The sequence below is a fragment of the Gossypium arboreum genome, chromosome 3 (assembly GCF_025698485.1).
Source record: "Gossypium arboreum isolate Shixiya-1 chromosome 3, ASM2569848v2, whole genome shotgun sequence".
In the NCBI taxonomy this organism is placed as follows: domain Eukaryota; kingdom Viridiplantae; phylum Streptophyta; class Magnoliopsida; order Malvales; family Malvaceae; genus Gossypium; species Gossypium arboreum.
Window position 1 is genome coordinate 138,934,529 of NC_069072.1, and position 21,874 is coordinate 138,956,402.

The window sequence follows — 21,874 nt, forward strand, 5'->3', positions numbered from 1 at the left end:
GTTGTGAGGAAGCGTGTGAAAGAGAAAAAATATTGTACTGAAAAATCACACTAAGTTCAATTCCCAGGAAAGAGAGGTAGATCACGAAGATCACTTAAATACCAAGTCTTTCCTAGCCAGAATATCCCTCTATCGTAATTTAATAGCACAATAAATCACTACAATCACATTCACAAAATATGCAAAATAAATAATAAAGAACACCAGAATTTTAACGAGGTTCAGCAAATTTTACCTACGTCCTCGGGCACTACCAAATATATTTTACTCCAAAAATTACAAGTGAAATTTACAAATAGAGAGAGAGAATAATGCCTTAAGTAGAGAATGGCAATTATGGGATGAAGAAAGTAAGAAATGGTTAGGCCTATTTATAGTTGAGGTTAAAGGATAAACTCGCAATGTCCCTATACAATTAGGGACCAAAATTGCAATTATCCCATGCTAACTTTTAACCCAACTTGCCAACTAATATTACTTTCTACTTTCGGTGCCTATCCTTTTTTACTTTTCAAACAAATGGGTGGGTTCCAATATCATCACTGGCTGTCTCTTCTTCCTCCTCCTCTTTATCATCTTCTTCATTGTCTTCCTCCATGGACAATGAGGAAAATGACGAAGAGGAGGAAGAAGAAAATATATATAGGGTTGGGTTGTAAAACGGTGGGTAAGTCTGTTGGTAATGGAAGGACACAAATGCAAATTGCAGCATTTGCAGAGAGAGAGAGAGAATGACTAGTTTGATTCCTGTTAGTGTGAGGCTCGCATGAGCTATTTTTCCCGCTACCCCCAGCTAGTATCAATAAAACAATTTACCACAAACTTGTTTGCATCTCTTGCTAAATGTTATGTTAACTCCGGGACTTGGGTGCAATCACATTAATTTGTTCCCTAAAATTCAAGTGACAGTTTCAAGGCCTAGCATTTACACAATACTCAATGAGAAGAGAGTAGAAAGTATAACAATGTATCAACTAATCTGCTGTATGGACGAGCTCTCTGGGTAGCAGAGAAGAGGCTTTTGGTTTTTTTTTCTTTTCTGGAAACTGCTACCTCTTGGTATGGGCGATGAATGCGTGAAATGATGGAATTTATCTTTTCGGTTCTTTTATTTTCTTTGGGTCTGTTCTGTTTTGTAATTTTATTTCTGGTTTTGGGCTCCCTTAGGTGCTCTATCCAGTACAGTATAATTTCATAAAATCAAAGAGTAGATACATGATAAGGTCATTACTATATCACAATTTCCTTTTTATTATAACACAAATCTATTTGATTTTTATGATACTTCATTGGCCGATCTGGTAACAAAACAGCACATGTAATCGTACAAGAGAGTTTAAGCCGAGATGAGAATAGCTTCTAGGTCGAAGAAGCTCCAGTGTTGGTAGAAGCAGCAGCTGCAGAAGACTGTAGCCTTCATGACCCACCGTAGAATCGTAGAACTGTTAATTCTCTTTGAAGGACAGTGAGGATTTGCTATTCGAAGACCCCATTTTTTGTTTTGATTGCTCTATATTCAGTATTGTTAATGTTTTGTTTGAGCAGCAGGAGGCTGGAATCTCATAGCTGACGGTTTCCTTTTCGTGTTTTTCTTTTGACTGAAAGTTCATTTAATTGTCTTTTTACTTTGTTTAATTATTAATAAAGAGGCCGGCTTTTGAGATTTAAAAAAAAAAAAAAAAGAGCCTTGTAAGAATTCACTTGTTAATAGATCTAATCGGCTCGTTTGAATACTAAAACAAATTCCCGATAAATCAAAAATACAAAAACAGGCATTATAGAAAGCTAAAAAAAGACTATTTTGCGGTCTAACTTACATGAACAAACATGAATAACAATATCTGCGTCTATACTCTTTTTTCTTTGCCAGAAAACCAGTGGCAAAGATATCAAAAAAAGGGGCATAATTCAACAATCCTATACATCAATATAACTCACTATAAAAGTACAGCTATGACCAGATTCAGGAAAGGGACCAAAATAAAATTAGTTGAAATGTACATTATATGCCTTTGAACCACACAAAAACTAATCAAACTTAATACATGTAAATGAGCTCTTGCATACGCCTATATTCCAAGAGCAATATTCACACGAGCTGAGGGCTCAGGCTTGCCTTTGTTAGCGTTTTTACTGTCTCTATTCTTCGGTGTTTTTCAGATGGATAACGGTGGGAAATCTTCTTCGTTTTTTAAATGGAATGGTTGTATAAATATCCTGCATGTTAGGAGCGGTAAGAAAAAGGCTCAGAGAATAGTATTACATATTTCAGACGGAAAAGATGAATTGTCAAACCTGTCTCGACCCATGCTAGCGACCGATTTTAGCCTTTCCGTTCCAGTTGAGTTTTGAGTGTTAGGAGATCCTGGATTTTTCTGCTTGCTAGTTTCAGTACAGGCAGGCGCCAAAGGTAGGGCTCCAAAGGACCCGAATTCTACAAGCCTATCTGGCTGATCCATCAAGCCATTGGCATTAGGGGATAATGCTTTTTCAGAACCAGAGTGGCGGAGTCCCGAAGACCCGGATTTTCCAACACCCTGATTTATTGACTGCATTTGTGCCAGATCACGGTTGCTTCTCTCTGGTGAATTTGGCTCAGGGAATGTAATGGCACGGCCATTGTTACGAGGAGATCTTGCCAACGCTGGGTTCCTTCCCCTAGCTGTCAGGGACCTATCTTTGTAATAATTCTGCAAAAAGATTTAGACATAAAACCACATTGCGGCAACAAGGCCCAACCAGAAAATTTAACAAATAATAATATCGGTAGTAGTAAAACCAACAATAGCAAAATGACACTATGATGCTGTATGTTTACAGCAGACTAAGTTTGAGAAGCCCAATCCAAAGGATAGAATGAGTATACCGTATTGGGATTGGGGAAGTATGTCCCTGTTCCTCGAGGCTTTGGCATTTCTTCCATTCCGAAGCCAGAACCATGTAGAACTGGTGGGTTAATAGGATAGTAGGCTTGTCGAGGGACACCACCGTTGGCATTCATTGGGGAAATTGCATTTTGCCTGAACTGCACTGACTTGTGTACCGCGTCCCACGAATTCTTGCTCTGGAACTGAGAAACCAAAGGTGAAGAAATCGGAGGAATAGATGCACTAAAGGCATAGTCGTAGCACCACTGGCCATAACTCAAACCGTGTATATTGGCATCGTAATCCCCACAGAGATCAGACAATGAGCTCAAAAGCTCCTGACTTGGAGCTGCACTACTTGAAGCTGGATTACTAGAATATCCAGGATATCGATCCTCCGTTGACCAAGCAAAATTTGAAGTCAATGGCTGATTCTTCGGTCCAACAGGGGACTGAACCCCTCTACTAGCAACCAATTGATTCTCACTGTGATCACCATGTTCATTAGCACCCGTCTGCTCACTGCTTGCAGAAAGAATACCCGAAGTCGCACTCCTTTCAGACAAACCAGAGTTTTCAGGCTGTTTACGTTCCACGTTTCCATTTCTTATCTCTCCATTATCCAAAGACAAGTTACAAAAATAGAGATGAGGTGCATGCCTTACAGTACCTGATGAGGAAAAACCATCCCCTGCATTTGGAGGGCAAGATTTATGTGCATCATTTGAAATTACAAGACCTTGAAATCTGGAGGTTGCCAGGTCTTTAGCATCCCCTGTGAGACGGATTTCTGAAATACTTGATGCATTTGCAGAACCCTGTGGCTCCTTAACAGTTATACCAACATCTGTTTCCCTCTCAGACATATTACCATTATTGACTTTGTACAATGATCCCTCATTATCAGAAGATCTATAATTCCCAGTCACAGTACTTGAATTTGAAGATTCTGATTCATAAAAGTTTTGATCTTCTTGACATGACTCTGTACCTGACACTGATGGTGTTGCACCAAGTCCTCTGAATCTAGACAATGGAGCAGGATCTTGAACATCAGGCCTCTGTCCATTTCCATGCCTATCCAGAGTGTTCGAGAAAAACTTATGAAGTTCATCTCCTAGAGTTTCTTCAGACTGGGAAAGAATCTGCCCTAGCTTCCGAGCCCCGTAAGTGAAAGCGCTTCTTATTCGGTAAAAGTTCCCTAGAGGAAAACGTACATCATGATTAACATTTATGATTTATCCCTCTCAATCGGTTCAAGAATCACTGAAAACCTCTCAACAAGATTGCCAAAATATTCAGCACAATATCTAAAGACAAATGGCATTTGCCTATGGCAAAATGACCATACCTTTGCTCACACTGCGACCAAGATTATTGTTTTCTCTTAGAGGATCTACTATATTTAGATGCTTTTGAGGGAATATGCGTGAATTAGCTTCAAATCCCCTTGAAGGAACCGAGAACTTTTCCACACATTCCCTGAGAAAATCATTGCTAAGCAGCAAATCTCCCCCACCGTTTTCAGGCGTCTCAACTGCAAAATATAAGATAAATGAAATAAGCATCTTAATCATGTGTTGAGTAGAACAAACTAGATTTGCCATGAACGAAAAATGTAGTTGCTTACCCACAATATCTGGTAGGGAGGATATAGGGATTGGACCATTTAAACTGATGCAGTAATTTTCCCAATCAAATTTGCTAAAGTAATCCAAAAACTTATACAGAACCTGCAATATATTCAATCACTTAAAGTAATTGAATCAATTAGTGTAAACTGCCAAAATCCTGCAGTACTCACCGCCAAAGGGCCATCTAGGGATGAATGGAATAGATGGAAAATGTACAGCACCAAAGTCTCCAAACCATAGGTAGAAATCAAGCCATGATGAGCCCCCAAAATACGACTCTCATAGTAGCACCAAGCCTTGATAAGTACAATACTGCGTTTAAATAGATGATCCTTTCCGATAAGACGATCAACCTGTAACATTATCAGCAAAGTAAAAACTATTTATAAAGGTGCATTTCTGGTTACTGCAATATTATATAGCCAATTAACCACCCCCAAATACATGCTAGCTTTCCTAGTATGGGTAAATACAAATATAGATATAAACATTTATAAAGATAGAATAGCAGAGATCTGAAGTCCATATCTAAGTATAACATAGATTGGCAAACATTAGCAAAGAAATCAGGAAAGAAAAGAAGTATTGCCATCTATTTATTGTGCATGAGAAAGAGAAAGATTACACTGGAAATGACTAGGGAAAGCAAACAGAAAATATTTGTCAATTATACTAAATAAAATATAAACATTGCAGAAATTATCAGGTGAATTTCCTTACTTGACATAGTAAAGTTTCAAATATCCTAGAAGAATACATTCATCCTGCAAATTTCTCAACCAATGGAATGGAAGCAACTTTTTTTACTTCCAAAAAATGAAGAAGAACCACTAGAAACGCACCAAAAGATCCAAACCCAAGAAACATAAAGTGTGTCTGCATCAAAATGTTTCCAATATATACTAGCAACTAAACATTGCATATCCTTATTTCAATTTGCAAATGAACAGAACTAACTTGTAAGAAAAACAGATTTCATTCACACCTAAATTTTTATGGTGTAACCTACCTGCTCAAGAAAGCACAAGGTGCATAGCCCCCCTAATTGATTGAATGAGATATCCACCACAATGTTCTGCACTAAACACTTTACAAGCTTAACCTGCCACCAGAGAAGCCAAACTTAACAAGGCCAACTACATATGATACAAAAGATTTCAAAATTGTAAACTGTTACAATAATAAACCATCTTAAATAATAACCATGAAGTAGATCCCATATAATGGAAACGTATAAAAAATTCATTCACATCCAAATTGTAAACTGTTACAATGACCACGGTTGGGCTGCTGATTGACTAAGCTCCCTGATGCCTCTTTTATTAGGTTTTGTGGGAATATCTACTTTTCTTATTTCTGTAGTAAATTATTTTTGCCTTTTCGCAGAACGGAAAAAAGTGGAAGTCTTATTCCATTGAAATGGGAAAAGCATAGACATCTCTCTCAATCTAAAATGCAATAACCAACAAAGTAATGCTTGAACTGCACAAAAAACTGGCAAGGATGAGAAAGTATTCCTAATCACCTTATTAATTACTGAGTAAATGGAATTTAAAATCAAAGAAAGGAGAAGAAGGAAAACCTTAACAACCCACAAAACAATTGCTCACTTAGAGGCTTCAGCAAGATCAATTAAAGAAGAAAAAAGTTTTATATACCACAGTCCAAGTTTGACAAATAAGATCAGCCTGAAAAGCTATAAGAAAGTATTTATTTAGGAGAAATTAATTAATTGGCCGCAAAAACCGCTATATCCAATATTTATAAAATGAATGGTTGTCACAAATATCAGAATGCACAAAAGAAGAAGAGTGGACTCTTACTAAAGCTTGGAATATCTGAAAAATATAAATTCATAAACTTTTTAAATGTTTTACTTCTACTCTTGTGAGGAAAAAACTACAACTCTGCTATCTGGTCAGAGCATAGGAATCATTAGTCCTTTTGCTTTTCCCAAAATAGCATTCATCAAATTGAAAAGGGAAAACATGTCAAAGCATCAAGACCTTTTACTGCTGAGTTTTCTACGTAATAACGATGCTAAAATAATGGTTGAGGAGGCAAAACGCAAAATGAAAATAGATATAAAATGTCAACAAAAAGAATAAAGAATGAAGTAAACCTTATGTAAACAGGTTAGTCTCTTATGGATCACAAAACAAATAATTTGACTAATCAAAGATCTACAGAGACATATTAGTTGAAGTTAAAAACCTCTGCCCGAATTAATTGCACATCCTTCACTACAAACTCAGCAGCAGTGTTATGATCTTCTCTTTCAAGGACAGAACACACATCATTTGCCAGAGCCTCCTCAAAGATTAAGCCTCCGAAGGCAGTCAAGTCGATATCTCCATCAGGAAGATAGGTCTTCAAGGGCACTGACCCAAACGGAAATACCTGTAATAAATACAAGCTTAAGGATTAATATCTATACAAATCAATCGCTAATTTAAATGAATGATCTTAGGTTCATGATCACACCAATTGATAGCTATGAAAACCAAGACAGCTCTTAGGTTGATGATCACACCAACCGATAGCTATGAAAACCAAGACAGCAAAACGACAAAAACAATATACGAGACAATTATCACCATATTACTGAAAAAAAATGTATACGTCATATCGTCATTAACAGCCAGGTTGTTTTCAGCTGGAAACATTAAATGACAAATTTCCAAACTGAATTTTACCGTTATAGATAATTCCTTTTATGTACTCCGCTGTAATGTAACAAATATGAACCGCATTCAGTCAATCACAGATGTCAAATACTCAAAAGCACCCAATGAATAGTCCCATTATCACATCTAACTCCCAATGGACGAGACTTTAGCTAGACGTGACATTCATAAAGGTAGAACATTAACATTGTAGAAACCTCATCCATGTGATAGAGAATTTGCAATTTCCAAATGGATCGATCTCTACAACAACTATTAAGCCTGATTACGATGAATTAGAGGTTCTTCCACCACCATTCTTAGTTTTTATTTTATCAACAAATACTAATCATGTTTTCTCTTAGGTGACTCCAAACTACACAAGAATTAAGTTTAAAGCTTACACTCCATCCTAAAAATTCTTGTACTAGTAAATATAACAAATACGGTAGCCATTTCCATTTTCCACCTAAATTACTAGTTTCGAGAAAATGCTAACATTTTATCCATTTAAATCAATAAAAAGCAAAATTGAAAACTTAATTAATGTTTTTTTCTTCAAAAACCTAACCTCACAACCAAGATAATTTTTAATTAATCTCTGTACGTAATCGGTAACCGCTTTTCTCCTCTCTTCCGAAACAACAGTTGGCTGGACACGGGCTATGATCCCCTGCGTTGCTTCCTCGGCTTTTCTCCAATACTCCGCACTAATCCCCTTTTGATTCGGTGATGAAGATGGTGACGATGAATACCTGTCTCTTGACGAGACGCCGTTTGTTTCAGGCGACCAATCTAGGAGATCGCCCATCAAAAACATCAACAACAAAAAAACAGCCGCCCCTCTTCCTCCCTACGGCAAAACAATTCCGCCGCTTCACGTCTCAACGGAACGTCCAATCATTCAACGCGCTTTAGGTCGCCGCCGCCCTAAACCAACGTCCCTTCTGATCTAAAAACACGTTTTATTTTTTTGTTATTGTTATTCACGGTCAGGGTTTCGGGGAGGGGAGAGACAAAGGAAATAAAACGACAGGGGAAATTACGACAAAACGACGGTGAAACACTGTGGAATATCTTTTTCTTTTTGCGTTTTATTGAAATTGGGGAAAAATAAAATTTGATTGTTGTAAAAAGGTAGAATCTAAAAGTGTGCGATCACGGCGGCGGCTGGAAACAGTGGTGGTTAGGGTTTGTTCCCTTTAGGACTGGGCTGGGCCTTGATTGCCCTTCTACTATTTGTCTTAATTTAAAGAATTTAAATTTATTGTAAAATCTATGCAAATTTTTATTTGTTATATTTTGGTGAAATTTTTTTATTATAAATATATTTTAGGTTAAGTCAAAAATTATTTTAGACGATAAATTTAAATTATAACTTTTAGTAGTTAAAGTGCAATTCTATTATTATACTAATTCATATTTTTATAATTTTTATATCATTTTAGACATAAAATTATTAAGTATTCCTTAAATTCACCTTTTGATGGAACTCAATCTTGAAAATTTATTGACCTGGAACCTTAACTAAAGATGTTTATATTTTGAATATTGGATCTATTTTAGTGACCCATTTCCTATTTAAAATTAATAAAAAATAAATTTATATTTATATTTATATTTATATTTATATTTATATTTATATTTATCATTAAAATAAAATAAAAATATTTTTATTATTTATTGAATAGTAAAACGAGTTATTTTGGGCATGTCTAGGCAAGTAAAGCTTGAGCTTTGAAATCAAGTTTCAACTTAACTCCATTAATGAACGCCTCTAGCATTGGTCTTAACCAACAATGCAAATGCCAGTAATGTGTCTTTTTTATTACATAAATTGTGTCTTTAGGTAATATTTAAAAAAATATTTTTGACTACTTTTATTAAAATAAATTTAAAAAACTTGAATATTATTTTATTATATTGTAAAGATATGGGATATTATTAGTTATTCTAAACCTGGTTATGATTGTTTTAAAAGAAATAAATTAAGGATAATAACTCATACCTTATTTAGCATAAACTAAATTAAAGGAAAAAAAGTTTGGGTAAATTCATGAGGAGGGTAAAGCCCTAATAGCAAAGTAATTAGGGTGACTTGAACTCAAACGGTAAACATTCTAACCATCGAGCCAATACACAAAGTTCAAAGATATTTATAATATTATAGCCTTATTCAGTTTATATGGTTTGCCATATTCAAATTTAGTATATATTTTGCTACAAAATAATTCAAGGAACTTAATTACCTACTAATTAAATAATCAAGTCTTTGAGAATAATATATTAATTTAACATAAAATTACAAAAAAAGGTATTTTTAGATTTAATATATTAAATAATTTGTAATGCTTTGGGCTTAGAAAAATTATTCACTATTTCATGCTCTAAATGCTATATTTAGTGTATTGGTGATATCTACTGTAAATCATTAAAAGAAATAACATTTTTAATGTTGTTATTTTTTTGGATTTTAAATTATTTTTATATTTTATTTTAACTTTTAAAGTTCTTTTTGCAAGTGACTTAAAAGAGGATACTCTTTTCTTTAATATTTCACATAAGTTTTCTTTAATATTTCACATAAGTTAGCCAATGAACTATAAAGAACTAAAAGTAATCTTTAATTGCTTTTTAAGTTAAAGACTAAATTGATAAATTTTATAAATGTTGAAGGTCAAGTCAGTTTAATAGTAAAACAACAAATTAATAAAACAACATTATAGACAGCTAAAAGAAGACTATTTGACAGTATAAAGTTACATCAACAATAAGCAATAACAATATCTGTTTCTATACTTTTTTTTCTTTGCCAGAAAACCAGTGGCAAAGATATCAAAACCTGGGCAAAATTAACAACAAAAGAGAAGGCATAATTCAACAATCCTATACATCAATAACTCACTATAAAAAGTACAGCTACGACCAGATTTAAAAAGGGACCAAAATAAAATTAGTTGAAATGTACATTATATGCCTTTGAACCACACAAAAACTAATCAAACTCCATACATGTAAACGAGCTTCGGAATATGGCTATATTCCGAGAGCAATATTCACACGAGCTGAGGGCTCAGGCTTTGTGGCTTTTGTTAGCGTTTTTACCTGTCTCTATTCTTCGGTGATTTTCAGATGGATAAAGGAGGGAAATCTTCTTCGTTTTTTAAATGGAATGATTGTACAAGTATCCTGCATGTTAGGAGAAGTAAGAAAAAAGGCACAGAGAATAGTAATACGTATTTTAGATGGAAACAATGAATTGTCGAACCTGTCCTGATCCATGCTCGCGGCTGATTTTAGCCTTTCCATTCCAGTTGAGTTTTGAGCGTTAGGAGATCCTGGATTATGCGGCTTGCCAGTTTCTGTAAAGGTTGGAACCAAAGGTAGGGCCCTCATTGACCCGAATTCTACAAGCCTGTCTGGTTGATGCATTGAGCCATTGGAATTAGGGGATAATGCTTTTTCAGAACCAGAGTGGCGGAGTTCCGATGACCCTGATTTTCCAACACCCTGATTTACTGAATGCATTTGTGCCACCTCACGGTTGCTTCTCTCTGGTGAATTTGACTCTGGGGATGTAATGGCACGGCCATTGTTGCGAGGAGATCTTGCCGATGCTGGGTTCCTTCCCCTTGCTGCCAAGGACCTATCCTTGTAATAGTTCTGCAAAAATATTTAAACATAAAACCACATTGTGGCAACAAGGCCCAACAGAAACTTTAACAAATAATAGTAATATCGGTAGTAGTAAAACAAACAATGGCAAAACAACATCATGAGGCTGCATGTTTGCACCAGAAATCCAAAGGATTAGAATGAGTATACCGTATTAGGATTGGGGAAGTATGTCCCCGTTCCACGAGGCTTTGGCATTTCTTCCATTCCGAAGCCAGAACCATGTAGAACTGGAGGGTTAATAGGATAGTAGGCTTGTCGAGGGACACCACCGTTGGCACTTATTGGGGAAATTGCATTTCGCCTGAACTGCCCTGACTTGCGTACTACATCCCATGAGTTCTTGCTCTGGAACTGAGAAAGCAAAGGTGAAGACATTGGAGGAACAGCTGCACTAAAGGCATAGTCAATCCACCACTGGCCATAACTCAAACTACGTATGTTAGCATCGGAATCCCCACAGAGATCAGACAATGAGCTCAAAAGTTCCTGACTTGGAGCAGCATTACATGAAGCTGGATTACTAGAATACCCAGGATATAGATCCTCGGATGACCAAGCGGAATTCAAACTCAATGGCTGATTCTTCGGTCCAACAGGGGACTGAACCCCTCTACTAGCAACCAATTGATTCTCACTGTGATCACCATGTTCATTAGCACCCGTCTGCTCACTGCTTGCAGAAAGAATACCCGAAGTCGCACTCCTTTCAGACAAACCAGAGTTTTCAGGCTGTTTACGTTCCACGTTTCCATTTCTTATCTCTCCATTATCCAAAGACAAGTTACAAAAATAGAGATGAGGTGCATGCCTTACAGTACCTGATGAGGAAAAACCATCCTCTGCATTTGGAGGGCAAGATTTATGTGCATCATTTGAAATTACAAGACCTTGAAATCTGGAGGTTGCCAGGTCTTTAGCATCCCCTGTGAGACGGATTTCTGAAATACTTGATGCATTTGCAGAACCCTGTGGCTCCTTAAAGGTTATACCAACATCTGTTTCCCTCTCAGACATATTACCATTATTGACTTTGTACAATGATCCCTCATTATCAGAAGATCTATAATTCCCAGTCCCAGTACTTGAATTTGAAGATTCTGATTCATAGAAGTTTTGATCTTCTTGACATGACTCTGTACCTGACACTGATGGTGTTGCACCAAGTCCTCTGAATCTAGACAATGGAGCAGGATCTTGAACATCAGGCCTCTGTCCATTTCCATGCCTATCCAGAGTGTTCGAGAAAAACTTACGAAGTTCATCTCCTAGGGTTTCTTCAGACTGGGAAAGGATCTGCCCTAGCTTCCGAGCCCCATAAGTGAAAGCACTTCTTATTCGGTAAAAGTTCCCTGAGAGGAAAACTTACACCATGATTAACTTTTATCCCTCTAAATCAGTTCAAGAATCACAATATCTAAAGAAATATTTCAGCAATTCTCAAGACTTAAAAGTTCTGAGTTAAACAAAAGAAAAATGGCATTTGCCTATGGAAAAAAGATAATACCTTTGCTCACACTGCGACCAAGATTATTGTTTTCTTTTAGAGGATCTACTATATTTAGATGCTTTTGAGGGAATATGCGTGAATTAGCGTCAAATCCCCTTGATGGAACTGAGAATGTTTCCACACATTCCCTGAGAAAATCATTGCTAAGCAGCAAATCTCCCCCACCATTTTCAGGCGTCTCAACTGCAAAATAAAAGATAATGAAATAAGCATCTTAATCTTGTATTGAGTAGAACAAACAAGATGTGGCATGAAAGAAAACTATAGTTGCTTACCCACAATATCTGGTAGGGAGGATATAGGGATTGGACCATTTAAACTAATGCAGTAATTTTCCCAATCAAATTTGCTAAAGTAATCCAAAAACTTATACAGAACCTGCAATATATTCAATCAGTTAAAGTAATTGAATCAGTTAGTTTAAACTGCCCAAATCCTGCAGTACTCACCGCCAAAGGGCCATCTAGGGATGAATGGAATAGATGGAAAATGTACAGCACCAAAGTCTCCAAACCATAGGTAGAAATCAAGCCATGATGAGCCCCCAGAATACGACTCTCATAGTAGCACCAAGCCTTGATAAGTATAATACTACGTTTAAATAGATGATCTTTTCCAATAAGACGATCAACCTGTAACATTATCAGCGAAGTTAAAACTTTTTATAAAGGTGCATTTCTGGTTACTGCAATATGATACAGCCAATTAGCCACCCTCGTACGCATGCTAGCTCTACCAGTATGTACAAATGCAAATATAAATATAAACATAGATATAAATATATAAAGATTGAATAGCAGAGATCTGAAGTCCATATCTAAATATAACATCAATTGGCAAACATTAGCAAAGAAATGAGGAAAGGAAAGAGGTATTGTCATCTATTTATTGCGCACAAGAAAGAGATAGAGACATTAAACTGACAATGACTAGGGAAAGAAAACAGAAAACTATTTGTCAATTATACTAAATAAAATATAAATATTGCAGAAGTAATCGGGTAAATTTCCTCAGTTGACATAGTAAAGTTTCAATGATCTTAGAAGAATATTCATCCCTCAAGGTTCTCAACCAATGCAATGGATGCATCTTTTTTTACTTCCAAAAAATGAAAAAGAAACACTAGAAGGCACCAAAAGATCCAAAACCAAAAAACATAAAGACGTGTGTCTGCATCAAAATGTTTCCAATATATACTAGCAACTAAACATTGCATATCCTTCTTCTTTCTATTTGAAAATGAACTGAACCAACTTGTATGAAAAACAGCTTTCATTCACACCCAAATTTTTTATGATGAAACCTACCTGCTCAAGAAAGCACAAGGTGCATAGTCCTCCTAATTGATTGAATGAGATATCCACCACAATATTCTGCACTAAACACTTTACAAGCTTAACCTGCCACCAGAGAAGGCAAAGTTAACATGGCCAATTACATATGATACAAATGATTTCCAAATCAAAAACTGTAACAAATAACATAAGCATATAGAAAATTCATTCACATCCAAATTCTAAACTGTTACAATGACCAAGGTTGGGCTGCTGATTGACTAAGTTCCCTGATGCCTCTTTAGGTTTTGTGGGAATACCTACTTTTCTTATTTCTGTAGTAAATTATTTTTGCCTTTTTGCAGACCATTAAAAAGGCAAAAGCATAGACCTATCTCTCAATCTAAAACGCGATAACCGACAAAGTAATGTTTGAATTGCACAAAAACCTGGAAAGGATGAGAAAGAATAGTATACTTGTGAATGCAATTAGAGCATCCCTTCGGTTGTTCCATAACAGTATGATGTAAATCATGCAAGGGGGTGTATCTCTAATCACTTTATTAATTACTGAGTAAATGAAATTTAAAATCAAAGAAAGGAGAAGAAGGAAAACCTTAACAACCAACAAAACAATTGCTCACTTAGAGGCCTCAGCAAGATCAATTAAAGAAGAAAAAAGTTCTATATACCACAGTCCATATTTTGACAAATAAGAACAGCCTGATAAGCTATAAGAAAGTATTTATTTAGGAGAAAACAATTAACTGGCTGCAAAAACCATTATATCCAATATTTATAAAATGAATGGTAGTCACAAATATCAGAATGCAAAAAAGAAGAGTGAACTCTTACTAAAGCTTGGAATAATATCTGAAAAATATAAATTCATAAACTTTTTAAAAGCTTTACTTCTAGTCTTGTGAGGAAAAAATATAACTCCGCTATCTGGTCAGAGCATAGATATCATTAGTCCTCTTGCTTTTCAGAAGTAGCACTCATTAAATTGAAAAGGTAAAAACATGTGAATGCATCAAGACCTTTTCCTGCTGCATTTTCTACTTAATAACAATGTTAAAATAATAGTCAAGGAGCGAAAACTGAAAATAAAAATAGATGTAAAACGTCAACAAAAAGAATAAAGAATGAAGTAAACCTTATGTAAACAGGTTAGTCTCTTATGCATCAGAAAACAAATAATTTGACTAAGCAAAGATCTACAGAATCATATCAGTTGAAGTTAAAAACCTCTGCCCGAATTAATTGAACATCCTTCACCACAAACTCAGCAGCAGTGTTACGATCTTCTCTTTCAAGGACAGAACAAGCATCATTTGCCAGAGCCTCCTCAAAGTTTAAGCCACCGAAGGCTGTCAAGTCAATATCTCCATCAGGAAGATAGGTCTTCAAGGGCACTGACCCAAATGGAAATACCTGTAATAAATACAAGCTAAAGGATTAAGATCTATCCAAACTGACAACTAATTCAAGTGAATGCTCTTAGGTTCATGATCACACCAATCGATAGCTATGAAAACCAGGACAGCAAAACGACAAAAACTACATACGAGACAATTATCACAATAGTACTGAAAAAAAATGTATAAGTCATATCGTCATTGACAGCCAGGTTGTTTTCAGCTGGAAACATCAATTGACAAATTTCCAAACTGAATTTTACCATGACAACTGATTATTTTTAAGTACTCCGTTAAATTGAAGTTTAAAACACGCATTGATAACGTAATATAAATGAACCGAGTTTGGTCAATCACATATGTCAAATACTCAAAAGCACCCAATGAATAGCCCCATTATCACATCTAACTCCCAATGGAGAGACTTTGGCTGGATGTGATATTCATAAAAGTAGAACATTAACATGATAAAAGCTTCATCCATGTGGTCGAGAATTTGCAATTTCCATATTGGTCAATTTCTACAACAACTATTAGTCCTTATTAACAGTTTTCATCTACCACAGACACTTGATTAGTAAAGAATGATAGAGATTAAACAATAACAAACACCCCACTTTCTATATACTAAAGTGATGAGGCTTCAGTTCATCATCTTGTGCCGAATTAGAGGTTCTTGAAGCAGGAAAACCGATAGCTATGGGATTAATATCTGTACAAACCGATCGCTAATTCAAATGAATGCTCTTAGGTTCGTGACCACACTAATCTATAGCTATGAAAACCAGGACCGCAAAACGACAAAAACTATATACGAGACAATTATCACCATATTACTGAAAAAAAAATGTATGTGTCATATCACCATTAACAGCCAGGTTGTTTTCAGCTGCAAACATTAAATGACAAATTTCCAAACTGAATTTTACCGTTATAGGTAATTCCTTTTAAGTACTCCGCTATAACGTAACGTATATGAACCGAGTCTTCATCTATTTCTACAAGTATTAAGCCTTATTAACAGTTTCCATCTATAACAGACACATGGTTATTAAAGAATGATGGAGATTTAACAATAACAAACACCCCCACTTTCAATATACTAAAGTAATGAAGCTTCAGTTCGTCGGAAACCACATTATCTTAAGCCAAATTAGAGGTTCTTCCACCACCATTCTTAGTTTTTATTTTATCAACAAATACTAATAATTTTTTATCTTAGGTTACTCCAAACTACACAAGAATTAAGTTCAAAACTTACCTCCATCCTGAAAATTCTTGTACTAGTAAATATAACAAATACGGTAGCCATTTCCATTTTCCACCTAAATTACTAGTTTCGAGAAAAGGTCAACATTCTATCCATTTAAATAATTAAAAAGCATAATTGAAAACTTAATTAATGTTTTTTTTTCCTTCAAAAACCTAACCTCACAACCAAGATAATTTCTAATTAATCTCTGAACGTAATCGATAACCGCTTTTCTCCTCTCTTCGGAAACAACAGTTGGCTGGACACGGGCTATGATCCCCTGCGTTGCTTCCTCGGCTTTTCTCCAGTACTCCGCACTAATCCCCGTTTGATTCGATGATGAAGATGATGACGATGAATACCTGTCTCTTGACGAGACGCCGTTTGGTTCAGGCGACCAATCTCGGAGATCGCCCATCAAAAACATCAACAACAAAAAAAAAAACAGCCGCCCCTCTTCCTCCCTACGGAAAAAACAATTCCGCCGCTTCACGTCTCAACGGAACGTCCGATCGTTCAACTCGCTTTAGGTCGCCGCCGCCGCCGCCCTAAACCAACGTCCCTTCTGATCTAAAAACACTTTTTATTTTTTGTTATTGTTATTCACGATCAGGGTTTCGGGGGGAAGGGGAAGGGGAAGGGGGTGGGGGAGAGACAAAGGAAATAAAACGACAGGGAAAATTACGACAAAACGACGGTGAAAAACTGTGGATTATCTTTTTCTTTTTTCTTTTTATTGAAATTTGGGGAAAATAAAATTAATGGTTGTAAAAAGGTAGAATCTAAAAGTGTGCTATCACGAGTTATTTTAAACCTTTTCTTTTAGGAATTTATCTAATGACGATAGTTCAACTTTTTATTATTACTAACTTGTAATATTAGAATTTAATTTTATGTGTTTAATATTTAATTATTTTTAAAATATACTTTTAATTATATTAATTAAAATAAAATAATATTATTTATTTAATTTTATAAATATATTAATTTATTAATTTAAATATCATAATAGAAAATTTTAAATAATAATTAAAACATTTTTAATATAATTTTATTTATTAATTAATAGAAAGTTAAGTTATTCAAAATAATAACTAATTAATTTTAATATTAATTAAGTGATAATTAATATAGTTAAATTTTTATTTTTAAATATGTAATTATTGTAATTTCTATTAAATTATAATTATTTTTAAATGCATACATTTTATTTCAACTTTCTTCAACTAATAATTCTAAAATAAAAATTAGGTATTATCGTAGTTCAAAATTCTTTCTAAACTCGTACTTTTATATATAGTTATATAGATTTTTCATTACAGTAAAAACATCATGAAAACCCTGTATTAATAGTTGAATTACATTTTGACTCATTTTGTTCAAAAAATAGATAAATTGGGTTATGTATGTTAGATCAATAGCAATTTCGTCAAATTGTTAAAATTTTCATCGAAATATACAATTAAAAAATGGTCTTTTTACGTCAACATAAAGTACACATGACATATTTAGTTATTCTATTAGCAACGCCAATTTTTATTAGCACAAATAAATGAAATTTTTAATCGAAATGATCAATTTACTATTTGATCTAACATATAAAGACTAAATAGCCCATTTTTAATAAACGGGACAAAAATTTGACTTATAATACAAGAACCTTCATAATAATAATATTTTCTTGATAAACGAGATAAAATATTCTTATATATTTTTGTGAAAGTTTATTACTATTACAAGTACAATACAAATGCAATTTCGAGTACAAAAGATGAAGAATCGTATAGAATTAAGTAGAACTCGCTCATTGTAAATTTATGTTAGGATCGAAGATCTATACGTCAATTCTGACTAATGTGCATGGTAAATTTAGGGGTGAAGCTAAAAAATCATTTTAGGGAGATAATTTTAAATTATAAATTTATGGGAGCTTAAAACGCAATTCTATCATTGTACTAACTTATATTTTTTATAATTTTTTTAGAAGTATTTCGATGCCATTTTATCATTTTGGTGAGCCAAGTCCATTGTTTGCCTCTTAGATTTGTTCCTGGAAGAACTCGAACATGAATACCTAATGACCTAGGACTTCAATTAGAGGTATTCATATTTTTCAACCTCGGGCCAACTCGATTTGAGTCAAAGCGGGTTTACTATTTAAAAGTAATAAAAAAATAAAAGATATATTAATATCTATATATTTTTATAGTTGAAATTAAATTAGAAATATTTTTATTGGTTTTTTGAACAATAAAACGAGTCTTTTGAGCATGTCTAAGCGGGTAGGACTTAAGTTCAAGCTTGAATTTTTTTTTTTTGAAACCGAGTTTCAACTTAATCCAACCAATGAACACTTTTAATAATGACTTTAATTAACAATGAAAATACCTTAAAAGTTGTTATGTGTCCTTTTCAATAACTTTAAGGTATTAATTCATTAATATATCATTATTTAGCATAAACTATAACACTTTTCAATGGTAGTTTAGGCTTATATCACAAAATTCTTTAAGAAATGTATTAATTTCACATCTAATTAATTAAGTTTTTCGGTAACCGTTTTCATCATTGATTACATTGACGATTAAAATAAATTGAAAATCCAATTAGGTGATGACACATGGCAGCTTATGGTTTATTCTAATATATTTCTCATAAAAATTAAAATCACAAAAATATATCGAATCATAAAAAAACTACAAAAATCATTAAAATAGAAAATATATAAAAGTATTAAATAATAAAACTATGAAAGCTAATATAAACTTATAAAAATATAAAAAATATTTAATATCTTATAAAATTAATAAAACATATTCGAAATGTTTAAATTTTTCTAAAAATATATTGAAATTCTATAAAAACTATAAAAATAAATTACTAATTGTGAGATAACATCACGTGACCCATCCACGCATGGGCACGTGATTGTTTCAAGATTTGGATTGGGCCAGAATCACCCACAGTTAAGAGTTCAAGGGCTGATTGTATCCAATAAACTATGGGAAACAGAATAAATAGGTTAAATTCTGTAAAAGGTCCTTGTATTGTGTGTTTTTAACGGATTTAATATTGTATTGATTTTCAAAATATGTATTTTAATTTTGAGACTATTTTTCATTAATTCTATCAAATAATCTGGCATTGATTATTTGTTTTAATCATGCAAATATACAATTTAGCTGTTTTTTTTTTACAATCAAAATTCTTTGTATATTTGAAAAAGAAATCAATCTCAAATTTACCGTGAATTTCGATTCAATGTAGCGCAGTTATATATGTAAAATTTTAGTTTTGGTTCAATTGTAAACTTGAAGCTTTTATCTTAATTCAGATGTACACATTTAGAAAAAAAAAACGTCTATTTATTTTTCATGTTAGTTTAATATAAGTGTTCATGCGTATAATATACAAACATAAAATGTTACTACAGTGATAACGGTGTTAATTAATTGTAATCTTATAATTAAATCAAAATTTTATATATATAATTACACAAAATTAAATCTTGTGTATCGTGTATATATGCCACGTCATCACTTACTTTAAGAAAACACATCATATTATTTGATGGAGTACATATTTTTTGGGAGAGAATGACCAATTGACCATAAATGATCAAATTATAGTAGATAGATTAAATCCGTAAAAAAGAAAAGAAAAGAAAAGAAAAGCAAAGTATTAAGGCCTTCTAAAAGTTATACCAAATAAATAAGATCATAAAAGTATTATTTTCTTATTGCGTGAATATCTTCTATGATAGTCGAAATAGCAAGTTACCGGTTTGATTTGTCTAATGATCCGATTAAAAAATTATAAATTTCTATTTAACCGGTTTTGTAATCAATTCATACCAGTTCTCGATTTAACCGGTTCAAATTCACTATTCAAGTCAATCCTCGATCCAATCAATCAATACGATCCAATTCAAACAACACTACTTTATACTTTTTTGCCTTTTTTAAATATATTTTTACTTTAATCCGCAAATTCAAATTCAAATTGTTAATTAAATAAGTAAAGTTACTAAAACAACAAGATACAACTTGTTTTAAAATAATTTCGATCAATAAATGTATTCTTTTCACACACTACGTTACCACACAAGCAAATTTATAAATCAAACCCTAATCTTGAGTACGAGTGAACTATTTTATAATTTGATAATATTTCATTGGACTTACAAATAATTTTTCTTAATTTTGAGAGGTGGGGGAATGGCAACTACCTACCCCTAAATTTGCCCATGTTGGCAATGACTCACGTGTTGTTAAGAGTCATATTCACTCGTTATACATCACAAAGCTCATAAAAAAACGAAAAATCAAACCAAACCTACTCATAATAATTGCATTTAGTGAAATTAAAGATCTGTATATAAAATTGTATTTAATAGAACTCGAACCTAAAATCTCGAATCACATCAAATTTTGCCATAATCAAAACTTACATCATATATATACTAAAGTACTATAAAGTTACAATTTTCGCATAATTTAGAAGTTGCCATGTGTACATACTGTTCAAAGTTGCAATCAAGCACTAAACTTCTGTTTGAATGAAAATGTTGATATATATGTATATGTTAGCATTCCCTAAGGTTCGTAGTAAAAACATTACATGTATTTATATATATTTAAATATTTTTATTATAAATTTTGATTATATCTATTTATTTTGACATAATATTTAAAACTATCATAATTTATCTGCAATTCATAAATTAAAAGATAATATACTTTAACATACTCAAATTTATATTTTTTTATATTAATAATAATACTCGTGTTAATCGAGATCAGAATCAATTGAATAATGATGCCATGTATATTTATAAATGTGAAATTTGAACCACCTTATCCAGCATTGCAGAAACAACGTATTGTTTGATGCCACGTCATCATGCAAGTGTGTCGAGTTGGATATATATTATAGGATCCATTGTCGTGTTTGGTAAAATGATTATTATTTGTCTTTTGGAAAAGGTGGGACCTCTCAATTAATGCTCTTCATGCCCTTTTATCAGGTGCCACCAATTGTATTGAACAAAACCATCCATGACTTATCACAAATATTTGTGTTTATCATAATAATTACCATAGTCATAGTGCTTGCTTCCATTAATCATATTTAATTCCCGCTTATAAAAATAAAGAAATCGATTTGATCAATTTTTTCTGATTTGATTTAATTAATTTTAATATAAAAATTGTGTGGATGACTTTAATTGAGATTATAGGGTTATATTTATAAGGTTATATATTTATTATATTTTATAAAAATATAAATATTATTTTACTTAATTCAAAAACAATATAAAAAGTTTATATTTTTGGTAGATTTAATTTTGACATTTAAAATCCAATAATCGATCGAATTAATTGATTAAATTAATGTAAGAAACGAGCAACCTACCTTACACGACTAAACTAAAATTGAAAAAATTGAATAGATTAATTTTTTGGATTAAAACAGAAAATTGTTCTCCCTTAAAATGGAGCACATTTATTGGCTAACCATTTTATTATTTGAAAAGCACTTGCAACAAATGGATTAACCACAACTGTTAACAATAAAT

The 21,874-nt window shown here is 33.2% G+C and overlaps 2 protein-coding genes across 2 annotated transcripts; both read right to left on the bottom strand.

The window, feature by feature from the left end:
- Window positions 1-1,775: 1,775 nt before the first annotated feature.
- LOC108475915 (uncharacterized) lies at window positions 1,776-8,401 on the bottom strand. The gene is made up of 9 exons (XM_017777906.2): window positions 7,739-8,401; window positions 6,716-6,901; window positions 5,511-5,603; window positions 4,672-4,854; window positions 4,498-4,600; window positions 4,219-4,404; window positions 2,867-4,068; window positions 2,296-2,690; window positions 1,776-2,217 (listed from the first exon to the last, which is right to left on the bottom strand). The coding sequence occupies exons 1-9, from the start codon at window positions 7,985-7,987 to the stop codon at window positions 2,157-2,159; spliced, it is 2,658 nt and encodes an 885-aa protein (XP_017633395.2). The 5' UTR covers window positions 7,988-8,401; the 3' UTR covers window positions 1,776-2,156.
- A 1,486-nt stretch (window positions 8,402-9,887) lies between these two features.
- On the bottom strand, window positions 9,888-17,075 carry LOC108475916 (uncharacterized). Its single transcript, XM_053026112.1, has 9 exons — window positions 16,475-17,075; window positions 14,875-15,060; window positions 13,660-13,752; window positions 12,802-12,984; window positions 12,628-12,730; window positions 12,350-12,535; window positions 10,993-12,194; window positions 10,436-10,830; window positions 9,888-10,356 (listed from the first exon to the last, which is right to left on the bottom strand). Exons 1-9 carry the CDS (start codon window positions 16,721-16,723, stop codon window positions 10,296-10,298), a joined length of 2,658 nt encoding a protein of 885 aa, XP_052882072.1. The 5' UTR covers window positions 16,724-17,075; the 3' UTR covers window positions 9,888-10,295.
- Window positions 17,076-21,874: the final 4,799 nt, after the last annotated feature.

Bases quoted from the DNA above. Each gene is read 5' to 3' on its own strand.
- LOC108475915 (XM_017777906.2), bottom strand. From the start codon at position 7,987: ATGTTTTTGATGGGCGATCTCCTAGATTGGTCGCCTGAAACAAACGGC. The intron at 6,902-7,738 runs GTTAGGTTTTTG...TATTTATTACAG, and splicing joins AAAATTATCTTGGTTGTGAG to GTATTTCCGTTTGGGTCAGT. The intron at 4,405-4,497 runs GTAAGCAACTAC...TATATTTTGCAG, and splicing joins CTCCCTACCAGATATTGTGG to TTGAGACGCCTGAAAACGGT.
- LOC108475916 (XM_053026112.1), bottom strand. From the start codon at position 16,723: ATGTTTTTGATGGGCGATCTCCGAGATTGGTCGCCTGAACCAAACGGC. The intron at 12,985-13,659 runs GTAGGTTTCATC...ATAATGTTACAG, and splicing joins CCTTGTGCTTTCTTGAGCAG to GTTGATCGTCTTATTGGAAA. The intron at 10,831-10,992 runs GTATACTCATTC...ATATTTTTGCAG, and splicing joins ACTTCCCCAATCCTAATACG to AACTATTACAAGGATAGGTC.